We start from the raw sequence: 16,488 nt of genomic DNA on the forward strand, positions 1-16,488 counted from the left end.
CATAACATTCAAACATGCATGCACCAAACATTCATTTTAAAACATCACACACACACTTACCTTCAGCCTTGAGGTCCCAGGAGGGTTGGGACTGCTGCCTTCCCAATGAGGGAAGGCAGCAGTCCCAACCTCGTCACAGAGTGGGATGAGGTCAGTGAGACTGCTGACCCCACCCTGGGACGAAGTGTCACTGATTGACACTCGCCCTGGGCGCATCAGGGCTTAAACCTGAAGCGCCCAGGGTGAGCGTCAATGGGTGATACTTTCCTCATAATCCAGGGGAGGGTCTCGAGGTACCTCTGCTGAGCCGAGGAGGTCACGCCCACAGGAGCTGTGACCTCCTCAGCCCAGTAAAGTTCAGCTCAGGCTGCGCAAATCGCGCATGTCTCACTCCTGGCTGTCTGAGCTGAAAACGAAGAGTGTCTGTCCGGCTGACCTTTGTTCAGTCTGACAGACACTCTTCATGAGGGGTAAAAGGCGGTGGGGGGGTGTGGCCCCTCCGCCCTAAAGGACGGCCATGCCTGGTACTTATGTACGTGGATGGAAGTGTGACTGTATGCAGATGGCAATGACTGAACACTGATGGCAGTATGACTGTACGCAGATGGCAGTGTGACTGTACTCTGATGGCCGTGACTGTGTGACTGTATGCTGATGGCTTTGTGACTGTACTCTGATGGTAGTGTGACTGTACACTGATGGCAGTATGACTGTATGCTGATGGCAGTGACTGTACTCTGAAGGCAGTATGACTGTACACTGATGGCAGTGACTGTACGCAGATGGCAGTGTGACTGTACTCTGATGGCAGTGACTGTGTGACTGTATGCTGATGGCCGTGACTGTGTGACTGTACGCTGATGGCTTTGTGACTGTACTCTGATGGTAGTGTGACTGTACACTGATGGCAGTATGACTGTATGCTGATGGCAGTGACTGTACTCTGAAGGCAGTATGACTGTACACTGATGGCAGTGACTGTACGCTGATGGCAGTGACTGTAGGCTGATGGCAGTATGACTGTACACCGATGGCAGTATGACTTTATACAGATGGCAGTATGACTGTACGCTGATGGCAGTGTAACTGTATACTGATGGCAGCCGATTGTGGCTTTTTGCGGATGCCAATGACTGTACTTGGATGGCAGTGACTGGACGCAGGCAGCAGTGACTCATGTCCAGGGATGGCAGTGTGACTGTACACAGGTGGCAGTGTCACTACGCAGTTGGCAGTGTGAATGCACGCGGATGGTAGTGTGACTCTACGCAGGTGCCAGTGACATGTGTATGCAAATGGCAGCGGGACTGTTTCAGGTGGCAGTGTGACTGTACGTGGATGGCAGTGTGATTATAAATGGTCCTGAATGCACGCAAAAGGCAGTGTGTCTCTACACAGATGGCTGTCACTGTACGCAGGCGACAGTGGCTTTATGCGGATGCCAATGACAACGCAGGTGGCAGTGACTTATGTACCTGAATGGCAGTATGACTGTATGTAAATGATAGTGATTATACACACAGATGATAGTGTGACTGCACACAGATGGCAGTCTGATTGTAGATGGTATTTACTGTATGCAGAAGGCAGTGTGACTGTATGTGGATGGCAGGGTAAATGTTGATAGTACTGACTGCGTGTAGATGGCAGTGTGACTGTCGATGGCACTGCCTGTATGCTGATGACAGCGTGAGTGTAGATGGCACTGACTATGCAGATGACAGTGTGAGTATAGATGGCACCGACTGTATGCAGTGGCAGTGAGCCTGTACGCGGATGGCAGTGTGATTTTAGATGGTACTGACTGTACACAAAAGGCAGTGTGAAGGTACGCGGATGGCAGTGACTGTAGGCAGGCGGCAGTGTGACTGTAGATGGTACTGAATGCACGCAGAAGGCAGTGTGACTGTACGGGGATGCAAACGACTGCATACAGGCAGCAGTGACTTATGTAGGTGTATGGCATTTGGGCAGTATGCAGATGGAAGTGTGACTGTACTCTGATGGCAGTGACTGTGTGACTGTACAATGATGGCCGTGACTGTGTGACTGTATGCAGATGACTTTGTGACTGTACTCTGATGGCAGTGTGACTGTACGCTGATGACAGTGTGACTGTACTCTGAAAGCAGTGTGACTGTACACTGATGGCAGTGTGACTGTACACTGATGGCAGTGTGACTGTACACTGATGGCAGTGTGACTGTACTCTGATGGCAGTGACTGTACACTGATGGCAGTATGACTGCATGTAGATGGCAGTGACTGTACGCTGATGGCAGTATGACTATGCTGATGGCAGTGACTGTACTCTGAAGGCAGTGTGACTGTACACTGATGTCAGTATGACTGTATGCTGATGGCAGTATGGCTGTATGCAGATGGCAGTGACTGTACTCTGAAGGCAGTATGACTGTACACTGATGGCAGTATGACTGTACACTGATGGCAGTGTGACTGTACGCTGAAGGCAGTATGACTGTACACTGATGGCAGTATGACTGTATGCAGATGGCAATAACTGTACTCTGAAGGCAGTATGACTGTATGCTGATGGCAGAGATGTACTCTGAAGGCAGTAGGACTGTACACTGATGGCAGTATGACTGTATGCAGATGGCAGTGACTGTACGCTGATGGCAGTGTGACTGTACGCTTATGGCCGTGTGAGTGTACTCTGAAGGCAGTGTGACTGTACTCTGAAGGCAGTACGACTGTACACTGATGGCAGTGTGACTGTACTCTGATGGCAGTGTGACTGTACGCTGATGGCAGTGTGACTGTACACTGATGTCAGTATGACTGTACACTGATGGCAGTATGACTGTATGCAGATGGCAATGACTGTACTCTGAAGGCAGTATGACTGTACACTGATGGCAGTATGACTGTATGCAGATGGCAGTGACTGTACGCTGATGGCAGTATGACTATGCTGATGGCAGTATGACTGTACGCTGATGGCAATAACTGTACTCTGAAGGCAGTATCACTGTACACTGATGGCAGTATGACTACGCTGATGGCAGTGACTGTACTCTGATGGCAGTGTGACTGTACGCTGATGGCAGTGTGAGTGCACTCTGATGGCAGTGTGAGTGCATTCTGATGGCAGTGTGAGTGCACTCTGATGGCAGTGTGACTGTACGCTTATGGCAGTGTGAGTGTACGCTGATGGCAGTGACCCTGCCACACTGCACCAGACAAAACAACATCACTCCCTGCCACACGCTACCAAAATGCAGAGTGAAGAACTATCGGCCCACATCCCTCTTATTCCTTGTTCCTAGCTGTTACCCCTAGGACTCAGGAAAGGAGCAAAACACTACCTCGATTTCAAGTGGGTAGTGTATGCAGCGCTTAAACAGAAAAAAAAATTAGGGCCTAATTACGAGGCTGGTGGGCCGCCCACCAGCCCCGTGGAGAGGAGACTGACGTGGAGCTGGAGGTTCCCTCACCCCTACCAGCTCCATTACCAAGTTTCCAATGGGACGATCAGCGGAAATCTCAGAAAACTGAGGTTTCCGCCAGTCAGCCCAGTGGAAACTCTGCAGCGGCATTGGCCTCTGCTCCTCATGGAGCCAAGTCAATGCTGACGCACAAAGGGGGCTCCCAGCACCCTCGGAATGCACACTGTCTGCCATAGCAGACAGTGTGCATTCCGAGGGAGCTGTGCAGGGGGGGCCCAGCACTGCCCACAACATGGCCGTGGGCACTGCAGGCTCCCCGTGGACCCCAGCACTGCCTTTCCGCCAGCCGTGGGGTCCCCTGGTGGAAAGTGGAGTCGTGCTCAGCAAAGCGGTGCTGCTGGCATGTGGCTGCCGTGGCTGAACACGATTCTGACCGCCACCATCCCATTGAGAACAACGTCCCTGGCGGTGATGGCCGTCCCCTGACAGTCTGACCGCCAGGGTCATAATTAGGTGATCGGACCGCCTGTCGTGCGACGGTCCAACCACCAACGCGAGTCTGATGAGATCACCAGGCTCGTAATTAAGCCGTAAGTGCCAGGGCCCTTGTCAAGAGGCCACTGCAGCTGGCACCACCCACTGCAGCAGCCACGACTGCCAATGACCGTACCAACACAACTAACCATCACACTCCTATAAGTGTGATAATTCGCACTATTCCAGGCACCCAACACTACAAGGATGGCTTGGGCAGCAGGTATTCATCCTTTTTAGTGCATATTGAATTGATAAACAACTGCTGTATAGTTAATTTCTACCTTAGGCAGACAGCGACACCATGTGGCAAACTGTCATAAGTGCCAGTGCTGTTGCCGAGCACCGGAAATCACTGGCTCAAGTTAAGCATTGAGTGTAAGCCAAAGGCTGTAGCAGTGAGTGGAGCACATCACAGTCCGAGGGCTCCTCCAAGGTATTGCCCTTCAACAGGCTACACGCCATCCTTGTGGGTCCAAATGGAACAGCAAGGCTAGTCCAACAATGTTTGTGTTCAAAAAGACAGCCAGCCTCAGAAATGTAATAAGGCGTTTCTACAGTCAGCGATAACAGAAAAAAAACATAATTTTAGTGAAATCTGGAAAATAAATTCCTCCCAAGAATCTTGAGGACAGATGTACTAACCTATTTTGTAGTCGCAAACACTCCGCTTCTGAAAACTGGAGTGTTTGCAACTGCGAAATAGGTATTTCTTACTCATGAAACCCATTTTAGTGGACAGTAAACTTTTACTAACTGCTAAGAAGGTTTCCAAATGGTTAATGATTCGGAATTTGGAAGTGGGGAGGGTTGTGAATCAGTACCATACCTATCAAAGGTTGCGGACGCCCAGGCTGGGGTGGTAGTGAAGGGGTTCCCTTTGGAAACCTTCCCGCTTGTGAATAGGAGGTGAAAGTTTAAGAGAGCGCAGACAGTGGCCAACTCGCTCCCATTCTTTTTTTTCAATATTTTTTTTTTCAAATGTAGCCTCATTTCTTTTAAGGAAATCGGATTACTTTTAAAAAGTTTTTGTTTTTTAAAATCATAGACATGGTGGTCTGTTGACCCTTGCAAGACACAATCCCTCTGATTTTGACAAAAATTGCAGTTGCGATTCACAAAGTACATAATGTGTATTAATTAGGTGGCTCATACTACAACTCACTTGGAATCTGTATTTTGCAAACCGAGCTATTAGCACGCATACCAGTTTGCAAAACAAGCGTCTTCTTGCCAAACGGCGGGTCATAATCCGCAACTGATTTTTGCAACCACAACAATAGTACATCTGGCCCTTGGTTTCTTAAGTGCATCCAAAGAAATTGTTATTTTTTTAATTATTACACAAAAATTTGGATAGCATGCCGTCCATCTTTTTTAAGTGAAGGGTGTATGTGCCAACATTCACTATAAACTGCAAACACTCGTAGGTTTTATAATTTTGTTTAAAAAAATGTACCTGCCTTTTCCTCACTCATCTTAAATTGAGATTGACAGCCCTATAAGAAATCATTTGGTTTATTTATTGCTTGCGAAAGCAATTTGAAAAGAAAAGCCTAGACAACTGATAAAATTGCTATTTTACATTTCATTCACTGAAATCAAAATGAAAAGCACGAACAGGACCCTTTCCAGGCATGCGGCTCGAGTACTCACAGCTGCCCATGGCCCATCCCTGACCTATGAACCCAATGGCCACTTCAGAGACTCTAAATGACCAACCTCCAGGTCTAATGATGTGCTCCGGGGCCCCAAGCGGACATCACTCTAGATTAGTGGTGCTTAACCTGGGTCCAAAGACCCCTGGTCCTCTGCTAGGCCTACTTAGTGGGTCCCCGACAGTTACCAAATGAAATATACTCAAATTAAAACTATTTAAGTATATACAAATAAAGAAGCAGAATTGAAAACGTGAAAACTTTTAGTATATTTGATTGAAAATTAATCAAAATATTCCAGTATTTTAGCATTTGTTTGGCTTATACTTGTTTTACTTTTATTGTTGTGTATTGTTTTGTGGTTCAAATAATAGAAATTGCTTGGGCTGGGGGTCCCCAGCTTCCAATATTGACTCAGTTGATGTCCCCGAATTCCAGTAATGATTCAGTGGAGGTCCCAAGATTCTATTAATGACTCAGTGGGGTTCCCTGAATTCCACTAATGATTCAGTGGGGGTCCCCAGATTCCAGTAATGATTCAGTGGGGGTCCCCAGCTTCCAATATTGACTCAGTGGATGTCCTCGAATTCCAGTAAGGATTCAGTGGGGGTCCCTGAATTCCAGTAATGATTCAGTGGAGGTCCCAAGATTCTAGTAATGACTCAGTGGGGTTCCCTGAATTCCACAAATGATTCAGTGGGGGTCCCCAGATTCCAGTAATGATTCAGTGGGGGTCCCCAGATTCCAATAATGACTCAGTGGGTGTCCCTGGATTCCAGTAATTATTCAGTGCCCCCCCCCCCCAGATTCCAGTAATGATTCAGTGGGGGTCTCCAAATTCCAGTAATGATTCAGTGGGGGTCCCTGCATTCTAGTAATGATTCAACGGGGGTCCGCAGCAGTCAAAAGGTTAAGAACTGCTGCTCCAGACAACATTCCCAAGACTGATGACCCCAAACCTCACCAGTACATCCAGCCTCTGCTGAAGCTCCAATATAGTCGGGGTGCAACCCTCGCTCCACCTGCAAACCAAACCATCAGCAGGGAGGCGGTGCTTGTACCAGAAGGGGGGACCCTCCCCCCCCCCACCCTGTGACCTGGCCAACAGCCCTCATTTATTTATGCAAATTAGGCCCTGGTGGTACTGGAAGGCCATGGGCGAGCGACACCGCCTCTCAGAGCCCTTGAAAATGTTATGCATTAAAAAATACATCTGACTTTTCTCTTAATGTGCCTTCAACAGCGATAATGATCTAATCTGCCCGTTAAACAGGAATGTGTCAACCACCCCATCCACCCCCGGCGCTGTGGGCCAATAAATACTGTTCTACAGTGAAGCATGTCTCTTTAAAACCAAACAGCTGCTAACTAGACACATAAATAAATTTGCAGAATGCAATCATTGATGACTAATTAGCACAGGTTAAGATAGTGTTTTAGAAGTTTATAAGCACTTGTTTACATGTACAATATGTTAAAAAATTTAATTTCAATTTTATCTTTGGAAGGAATTTTGCACTTATGTTAAATATGCCATTTTGTAGCATGGACTTCTGTAGGGTGAAAAGTTGTTCTACTGGTGTTGCTCATTTTGAGTGAAGCTGGGTTCATTACCTTATCCATGTTAGAGAATTCTCTAGGATTATTGAGAAATAATCTTCCTCTAAAACATGGGTACTCGCAAACATTTCCCCAGGGGCCACAAAACACTGTCTGTGGTACGCCCGAGGCCCGCACTGATGCCTGCTGGCCGAGAGTAGTGGGGTGATGGAAGGTGGGCACAAAGGGGTGGGTGGCGCAAAGTAAGGTAAAACTCTCATGCATTTAAACACTTTTCTGAAGTTTGCTGACAGTTTATGTGTTCTTACATGTCTAGTGCAACATATCTTTAAAACTAAACGTGTTCCTAAAGATAAGTTTTCTAGGCCACTTAGTTAATGTGTATATAAAGTATGCCCATTTCACAGCTTTCTGAATTTTTCTGCTCTGTCAAGTGAGCAGCAGCCTAGTGCTGCTGTTCACGAGGGGGCCGCAATTAAAGGTCAGGAGGGCCGCATGCGGCCCTCGGGCCCTACTTTGAGTATGCCTGCTCTAAAATATTTTACATAAGTACTGTTTGTTATTGGTATGTGTATCACACTCAACATTTATATCTCTATATAGGAATAACCTGACCTTGTGTGTCACTGTATTTGATTTTATTTCTCATCATAAATTTACCAATAAAATAATTGATACAAAAAAGAAAGAATTAAAAGCCCCTCCCACTGCCCTCTATATCTAGACAAAGAAAGAGAACCAATTGTCCACAGTGAGTGCCACCTTAAGCTATGACAACAGTGGGCGCTTCAGATGTCTCTAGTGGGCAGCGGGCGCAAGCTTGACCTAAGGATGGTCGAAGAGACGCAAGGAAAGTCTGGTCTCATAAGGTCCAGAGGGAGGTTCAGACAAGGGAAAGGGTACCTACCTCTGAATCTGCTGGACACACGGAAGAACGAACACACTTCCTCCAGCAATCATCACGGGTGGACTGCGACACAGCCCTGCAAGAAAATCCAAAGAGCGTAAGACCCAAAGTTGGAACATACTTCTGCAAGACCCAAGTTTTACTCCAAGCAGGACAAGAACTGACGCTGAGATCTTGAAGAACCCCTCCAGGCCATGAGTGGAGATGACGTTTCTGTCCTGAAGGAGAGAAGAGATGCTTTCAACGCCCCCCTCCCAATTCTGAATATTCCTACAAATGACACCAGCAACCAGCACCTGGTGGCTTAACCAGCTTACTGTACTCCAACTGGATGGCTCCACACCCCTGCCCTCCCCCGCATTCTGGGATATCCCTACACAAGACACCAACAAACTCCACCCAGAGTACCACAAACACACGGAAGGGAGGTACCAACTGGATGGTTCCTCACAGGCACACAGGGAACACTGGGGGGAAACTGCTTTTAAGACCCTGGCCTTGAAGAACCTGTCCCTCCCAGGGAACCGTACAGATGCTGTCAGGATGGCCTTTCGTTATCTTAACATGTCTTGTTATCCTACAGACTGTGGGAAACTTTTTGGAGTTTGAGGACCCGTCCATCAGAAGAAGTCAACAATTTTAGGCACAGCAGCACACATGAATACCGAGCGGCACACAAATACAAATGGCACACAGCCACAAAACAACCAGCAAGATACGGGTAAAGTCTAGGTAGAGTTGTGTTTGTGCCCCGACCCCATATTTCATCCTCTTCTAAAGATGTTTTGGAAATTCGTTCTTACCGGATACCACCATGGCCTCGTTGGGCCCGCACGTGTAGAAAGCCATCCTGACAAGGTGGAGACCTGGAAAGAAATGGACGAGAAGGTTAGGATGAAGTCTTTCTAGTGCTTTTATACATTTAGCAAAGGGTTTCTAGGCGCTAGCATTAATCACATTAGCCTGGAGGCTCTGTAAACCAGGAAGACGCTCGGAGAACAAGCCAGTAAGTTTCCCGGATCTCACGTCACTGGGAACTGATTGTGAAACAGGAGTGAACACTGTGCCAAAGGGTGGAGGTGACTAAGAGACAACCCGGCTTCCCCTTGTATGAAACTACGAGAGCACCGGACACATAAGTTAAGAGGGGGAATATCTGGAGATCACAGAGCTGGAACAAGGTAGAGAATGGTGAACCGAAGATGATTAAACCCACAAGGTTAATACGTGTCAATAAAATGCTCTATCTGTTACTTTTAGAGCTGTTTTGGCCACAATACCATTGCCTCTAAGGCTTGAGGAGGAACGGGGTGTGTGGGGAGGGAGCCTCGTATCCATCGGGGCACTCCACAGCAGGCTGAGGGCTTCGACCCAGGTCTCCCCTAACCCAGTCAGGCCCGGACTGAGCCTCTGGCGCTCAGGGCCTCGCCCTAGGTACATAGCTGACCTCTGACCCGAGGCCTCTGCCCAAGAGGGGTTTCACGGGAATCTCCAGACCCCGGATCCGAGACCCCAAGAACAGAGTGACTTGTATATGTGGCCCCACAGCAGGGGAAACCTATGTATGGATGTCAGGCCCCTCCTATAGGGCTGGAGTGGATGTGCGGCGCTAGAGATGGGCTTCTGGGCACTAGGCAGACCGTCTTTAGTCCCATCGGCTGACTGGGGGTGAACTCACTGATGTAAACCAGCCAGTGGGGCGCTTGCACCCTCCACACGAGCAAGGACCCCCGGAGAAGGTGTCAGGAACAGGTTGCCCCCCCCCCCTTTTAATCCCGCCCTCCCCTAACAGCAACTACCACCAGATGAGAATCCCTTTCAGACAGGAATCTATCACATGTATCAAGATAACATAGAACATACCACACGCATGATTAAAGGAGAGGCAAACACTACACGACCCCCTAATCCAAACAAAAACGACAAACAAACCATTAGAACATGAAATAACAAAGGAAAGTTATAATACAACAGGAAAGTCTCCATCCCACGACCTAGTCCTCCAGTTCTTAGAATTTACATCATGCCACCAGTTGTCCATTCCAATGTATTCTCACTTTTAACCCCCCCCGAGAGTTCACAATGACATAACTACAGGGTAATCCTGAGCAAAACGGGTCTCTCTCCCTGGTGCCATCGTGTTGTGCACTCCTCTACCAGACCCAGAATGTCTCTCCTCTTCATCCAACCTCCACGCCTTAATCCCAGCATCCGCAGACGGTCCGGTTTCATGTCCCCTTCGCATCTCAAGAGTCTGGCAAGATGCTACACCTTCCTATCAGAACTTGGCTGAATTACTCAAAGTTGTGGCTGCCCCCAAAAGTTGGGAAAGCTTGCAGCTACCTTCTGTAGGAGGCTGGCCTGGCTTGTAGTGGGTACCAAGGGGTACTTACACTCTGTACAAGGTCCAGTTATCCCTTATCAGTGTAGAAGAGGTGTTTCTAGCAGCTTAGGCTGATAGAAGGTAGCTATAGCAGAGCAGCTTAGGCTGACCTAGGAGACATGTAAAGCTCCTACTATACCACTGGTGTAATATGCACAATATCATAAGAAAACACAATACACAGATATACTAAAAATAAAGGTACTTTATTTTTATGACAATATGCCAAAAGTATCTCAGTGAGTACCCTCAGTATGAGGATGCCAAATATACACAAGATGTATGTACACAATAGCAAAAATATGCAGTAATAGCAAAAGGAAGTAATGCAAGCAGTGTAAAGTTACAGTAGATTGCAATGAGAGCACATAGGTACAGGGGCAACACAAACCATATACTCCAAAAGTGGAATGCGAACCATGAATGGACAGCAAACCTATGTGAGCTTGTAGAGGGTCGCTGGGTCTGTAAGAAAACAGTGAGGGTTAGAAAAATAGCCCACCCCAGGACCCTGAAAAGTAGGTGTAAAGTGCACCTATATTCCCCAGAGAGCACAGAAGTCGTGATAGGGGAATTCTGCAAGGAAGACCAACACCAGCAATGCAACAAAGCTGGATTTCCGGACGAGAGTACCTGTGGAACAAGGGGACCAAGTCCAAGAGTCGCGACAAAGTCAAGATTGAGCAGATGCCCAGGAAATGCCAGCTGAGGGTGCAAAGAAGCTGCCACCTGATGGTAGAAGCTGTGGATTATGCAAGAACGAAGAGGACTAGGAACTTCCCCTTTGGAGGATGGATGTCCCACGTCGTGAAGAAGCTTGCAGAGGTGTTCCCACGCAGAAAGACCGCAAACAAGCCTTGCTAGTTAGGGTTTTTGGATGCTGCTGTGGCCCAGGAGGGACCAGGATGTCGCCACTAGCGTGAGGAGACAGAGGGGGTGCCCAGCAAGACAGGGAGCTCTCACTGAAGCAGGCAGCACCCGCAGAAGTGCCGGAACAGGCACTACGAAGAAGAGTGAACCGGAGCTCACCCGAAGTCACAAAAGGAGATCCCACGATGCCAGAGGACAACTCAGGAGGTTGTGCACTGCAGGTTAGAGTATCGGGGACCCAGGCTTGGCTGTGCACAAAGGAAATCCTGGAAGAGTGCACAGGAGCCGAAGCAGCTGCAAATCACGCGGTACCCAGCAATGCAGTCTAGCGTGGGGAGGCAAGGACTTACCTCCACCAAACTTGGACTGAAGAGTCACTGGACTGTGGGAGTCACTTGGACAGAGTTGCTGAGTTCCAGGGGCCACGCTCGTCGTGCTGAGAGTGGACCCAGAGGACAGGTGATGCAGTTCTTTTGGTGCCTGCGGTTGCAGGGGGAGGATTCCGTCGTCCCACGGGAGATTTCTTCGGAGCTTCTAGTGCAGAGAGGAGGCAGACTACCCCCACAGCATGCACCACCAGGAAAACAGTTGCGAAGGCGGCAGGATCAGCGATACAAGGTTGCAGTAGTCATCTTTGCTACTTTGTTGCGGTTTTGCAGGCGTCCTGAGCAGTCAGCGGTCGATTCCTTGGCAGAAGGTGAAGAGAGAGATGCAGAGAAACTCTGATGAGCTCTTGCATTCGTTATCTAAAGAATTCCCCAAAGCAGAGACCCTAAATAGCCAGAAAAGGAGGTTTGGCTACCTAGGAAGGAGGATAGGCTAGCAACACAGGTAAGAGCCTATCAGGAGGAGTCTCTGACGTCACCTGCTGGCACTGGCCACTCAGAGCAGTCCAGTGTGCCAGCAGCACCTCTGTTTCCAAGATGGCAGAGGTCTGGAGCACACTGGAGGAGCTCTGGGCACCTCCCGTGGGAGGTGCAGGTCAGGGGAGTGGTCACTCCCCTTTCATTTGTCCAGTTTCGCGCCAGAGCAGGGCTGGGGGATCCCTGAACCGGTGTAGACTGGCTTATGCAGAGATGGGCACCATCTGTGCTCATCAAAGCAGTTCCAGAGGCTGGGGGAGGCTACTCCTCCCCAGCCCTGACACCTTTTTCCAAAGGGAGAGGGTGTAACACCCTCTCTCTGAGGAAGTCCTTTGTTCTGCCTTCCTGGGCCAAGCCTGGCTGGACCCCAGGAGGGCAGAAACCTGTCTGAGGGGTTGGCAGCAGCAGCAGCTGGAGTGAAACCCCAGGAAAGGTAGTTTGGCTGTACCCGGGTCTGTGCTAGAGACTCGGGGGATCATGGATTTGTCTCCCCAATGCCAGAATGGCATTGGGGTGACAATTCCATGATCTTAGACATGTTACATGGCCATGTTCGGAGTTACCAATGTGACGCTATACATAGGTAGTGAGCTATGTATAGTGAATACGTGTAATGGTGTCCCCGCACTCACAAAGTCCGGGGAATTTGCCCTGAACAATGTGGGGGCACTCTGGCTAGTGCCAGGGTGCCCACACACTAAGTAACTTAGCATCCAACCTTTACCAGGTAAAGTTTAGACATATAGGTGACTTATAAGTTACTTAAGTGCAGTGGTAAATGGCTGTGAAATAACGTGGACGTTATTTCACTCAGGCTGCAGTGGCAGGCCTGTGTAAGAATTGTCAGAGCTCCCTATGGGTGGCAAAAGAAATGCTGCAGCCCATAGGGATCTCCTGGAACCCCAATACCCTGGGTACCTCAGTACCATATACTAGGGAATTATAAGGGTGTTCCAGTATGCCAATGTGAATTGGTGAAATTGGTCACTAGCCTGTTAGTGACAATTTGTAAAGAGAGAGCATAACCACTGAGGTTCTGGTTAGCAGAGCCTCAGTGAGACAGTTAGGCATCACACAGGGAACCCATACATATAGGCCACAAACCTATGAGCACTGGGGTCCTGGCTAGCAGGGTCCCAGTGACACATAACAAACATACTGAAAACATAGGGTTTTCACTATGAGCACTGGGCCCTGGCTAGCAGGATCCCAGTGAGACAGTGAAAACACCCTGACATATACTCACAAACAGGCCAAAAGTGGGGGTAACAAGGCTACAAAGAGGCTTCTTTCTCACACAACCCCCCTCCCCCCCCCAAACAAAGGACAATAAGGCTAACCTTGGCCAGTTGAGACTTTATTGTCTAAGTGGTGATAAGTAGAGAGTAGCTCTGCCATAGACTGGTTACTCCCTTTATCATCCACTATATGGTTACTTCCCTGTGGGGATGTAAACCACCCTATTTGAAGTTTTTTAGCTAAGCAACAATGTGAAGATATATTTTCAGAGTTTCTATCAGTAAGTTTTAGTTTTGAACAGTGGGAATTGTCCACTGGACCTATTTCTAGTGATGAGAATGCCAGACAGGGATGCTGTCTCAGTAAAGCCATAGCTGGGCAAAAACTTTGTCCATATGGCTGGAATAGAGAACAGGGATGCTGTTTCTCTTGATTCAGAGCAGGGCAGGGATGCTGTCCTATGAGCTCCACACTAGGGCAGGGTTGCTGTCCTAAGTGTTGCGAGGCAGTGCAGGGTTTCTGCACTAAAGTTTCTCTGGGAGGGTTGGAGGGATGCTCCATGTTAACTAAAATCTTGCTCTTTTTCTCACCAATATTAGTTATCCCACAGAGAGGTACTTCCACCTCAGGGAGTACAGCTATGCCAGCTGATGATTCCCTTGGAACAGGTGCCACCCCAGGAGAGGTTTCTCCCACCACAGGAATGGTATCCAGATTGGCAAGGTGGTTAGGGGATACTGTGATACCCTTTTTTACCTGTTGTTGGAGAGGGATCCTGAGTTTCCAGGCCTTCTCTCCTTTGCTTTTTCATTTCAGTAGAATTGAGAGGGAACAATTCCTCAGGGATACCCAGCATGGCTGCATGGGTATAAAACTCTACATCAGCCCAACCTGAGGCCTCTAGGTCATTACCTAAGAGACAGTCTACAGGTAAGCTAGGTGATACTACCACCTGCTTAGGGCCAGTAACTCCACCCCAACTAAGCTGAACTATAGCTAAGGGAAGAAACTTAGTGGAGTTATGGACATCAATAATCTTATATTGTTGTCCAATGATGTGTTGTTCAGGAGCCACTAGGTTTTCAGTCACCAACGTGATACTGGCACCTGTGTCCCTGTAGGCCTGGGCCTCAACACCATTTATTGAAACTGTCTGCCTGTACTTATCCATTGTAAGGGGACAAGCAGCCAGTGTGTCAAGGCCAATGCCACTAGGTGTGACAGAAACTGTCTTGGGACTGACTACCCCAGTTTCTATGATGGACCCATAAGTGAACCCAACTACACCCTTAGCTTGACTGTTGCCAGCAGTCCCACCACTAGTACCACTACTGCTAGGGGCACTAGAGCTTGATGTATTAGTGGTGGTAGGCTCAGGGGGTTTACCTGGACAGGACTTATCCCCTGGCCTATGGCCTCTATTTTTACACACAAAGCACCAAGGCTTTTTAATGTGTGTAGGTTGTGAAGAAGAAGATGAAGAATGTGTTTTATCCCCACCCCCTGAAGAGTGTTTAGGATTTGAAGAAGGATCTTTGGTTTTACCCTTATCCCCATGCTTATCCTGAGATTTATCCCCATCTTTCTTCTTGCCATCCTTGTCACCACCTGTATGAACTTTTCTGTTCACTCTTGTTCTGACCCATTTGTCTGCCTTCTTTCCCAATTCTTGGGGAGAGGTCAGATCTGAGTCCACTAGATATTGGTGTAACAAATCAGACACACAGTTATTCAGAATATGCTCTCTCAGGATTAGATTATACAGGCTTTCATAGTCAGAAACTTTACTGCCATGTAACCACCCCTCCAAGGCCTTCACTAAATGGTCAACAAAGTCTACCCAGTCTTGTGAAGACTCTTTTCTGGTTTCTCTGAACTTAATCCTGTATTGTTCAGTGGTTAAGCCATAACCATCCAAGAGTGCATTCTTTAAAACTGTAAAATTATTGGCATCACTTTCCTTCACAGTAAGGAGCCTATCCCTACCCTTTCCACTGAAAGATAGCCATAGGATAGCAGCCCACTGCCTTTGAGGGACCCCCTGTACAACACAGGCCCTCTCCAGTGCAGCACACCACTTGTTAATGTCATCCCCCTCCTTGTAAGGGGGAACTATCTTATGCAGATTCCTAGAATCATGCTCTTTCACAGGATTACTATCTGTAATACTGCTGCTGCCATCATGGGGCCCTAACCCCAACCTCTGTCCTTCTTTTACTAAGTCTAAAGATTCCCTGTCTAGAGCCAGCTGTTGCTGTTTAAGCTTCAGCCTGGACTCTTCCACTCTCAATCTATTGAGCTCCCTTTCTAACATTCTGTCATCAGGGTGGGTGGGTTGGGCATGCTTTGACACAGAAGAATGATGTGAATGAACAGAGGGTGAAATGTCCCTTACAGTTGGCACTCTAACAACCTGACCTGCAGGAAGACCATCCCTACTGTGATGAGAGCTCACATTAGTACCAGTTATGCTAGGTGGTCTGCTAAGGGGCAGATTGGGAAGGTTATCATCTAACACTCTTACTGGGATTACCCCAGAGTCAGAATGTGAGCCATCTCCTAACTTCTCAACAGATGTGCCAGCTAAGGCCTTATAATTTTCAATGAGCATGTTATTTAACAGTTCTCTAGAGGGATTCTTCACTACCCCTAAACCTCTATCAATGCAGAGACTCCTCAAACCTTTCCAGCTAAGGAGGTCATAAGCTGTGCTGGCCAGATCAAGAGAAGGACATGTGCCAGACATGATAGAAAAGGGTTTAGGGACAGAAAAAAGAAAGAAAAAGTTTCAGGACTTTTTAAGGAAACAGAAAAAAACTTTTTCAACTTTTTAGAAACTTTTAGAAAGTTTAGAGGTACTTTTAAGCACTTAGCAATAGAGTAAGAAAAGAAAAGCAAAACTTTTTGGTTAGGTGTACATACACTGAACTTGTTTTGTATATTATTCTCTTATGAAAAGTACAAAATGACAAAGGGGTAAGTAGTTGCAAGTACTTATCCCACCGCTGCACAACCAATGTAGGAGGCTAGAAAGGGGTAAATACACTCTGTACCAGGTCCAGTT

At 47.9% G+C, this 16,488-nt stretch overlaps 1 protein-coding gene across 1 annotated transcript in view; it reads right to left on the reverse strand.

The window, feature by feature from the left end:
• Positions 1–16,488, reverse strand: part of FLOT1 (flotillin 1) — a 120,622-nt gene that overhangs the window by 73,367 nt on the left and 30,767 nt on the right. The window contains exons 2-3 of the mRNA XM_069241837.1: positions 8,873–8,935; positions 8,070–8,145 (exon numbers count right to left, since the gene is read on the reverse strand). Of these exons, the coding sequence (XP_069097938.1) occupies positions 8,070–8,145; positions 8,873–8,918 (122 nt within the window). The 5' untranslated portion in view covers positions 8,919–8,935. The remainder of the gene's footprint in view (positions 1–8,069; positions 8,146–8,872; positions 8,936–16,488) is intronic.

This window comes from Pleurodeles waltl, chromosome 6 (assembly GCF_031143425.1).
Source record: "Pleurodeles waltl isolate 20211129_DDA chromosome 6, aPleWal1.hap1.20221129, whole genome shotgun sequence".
NCBI lineage: Eukaryota > Metazoa > Chordata > Amphibia > Caudata > Salamandridae > Pleurodeles > Pleurodeles waltl.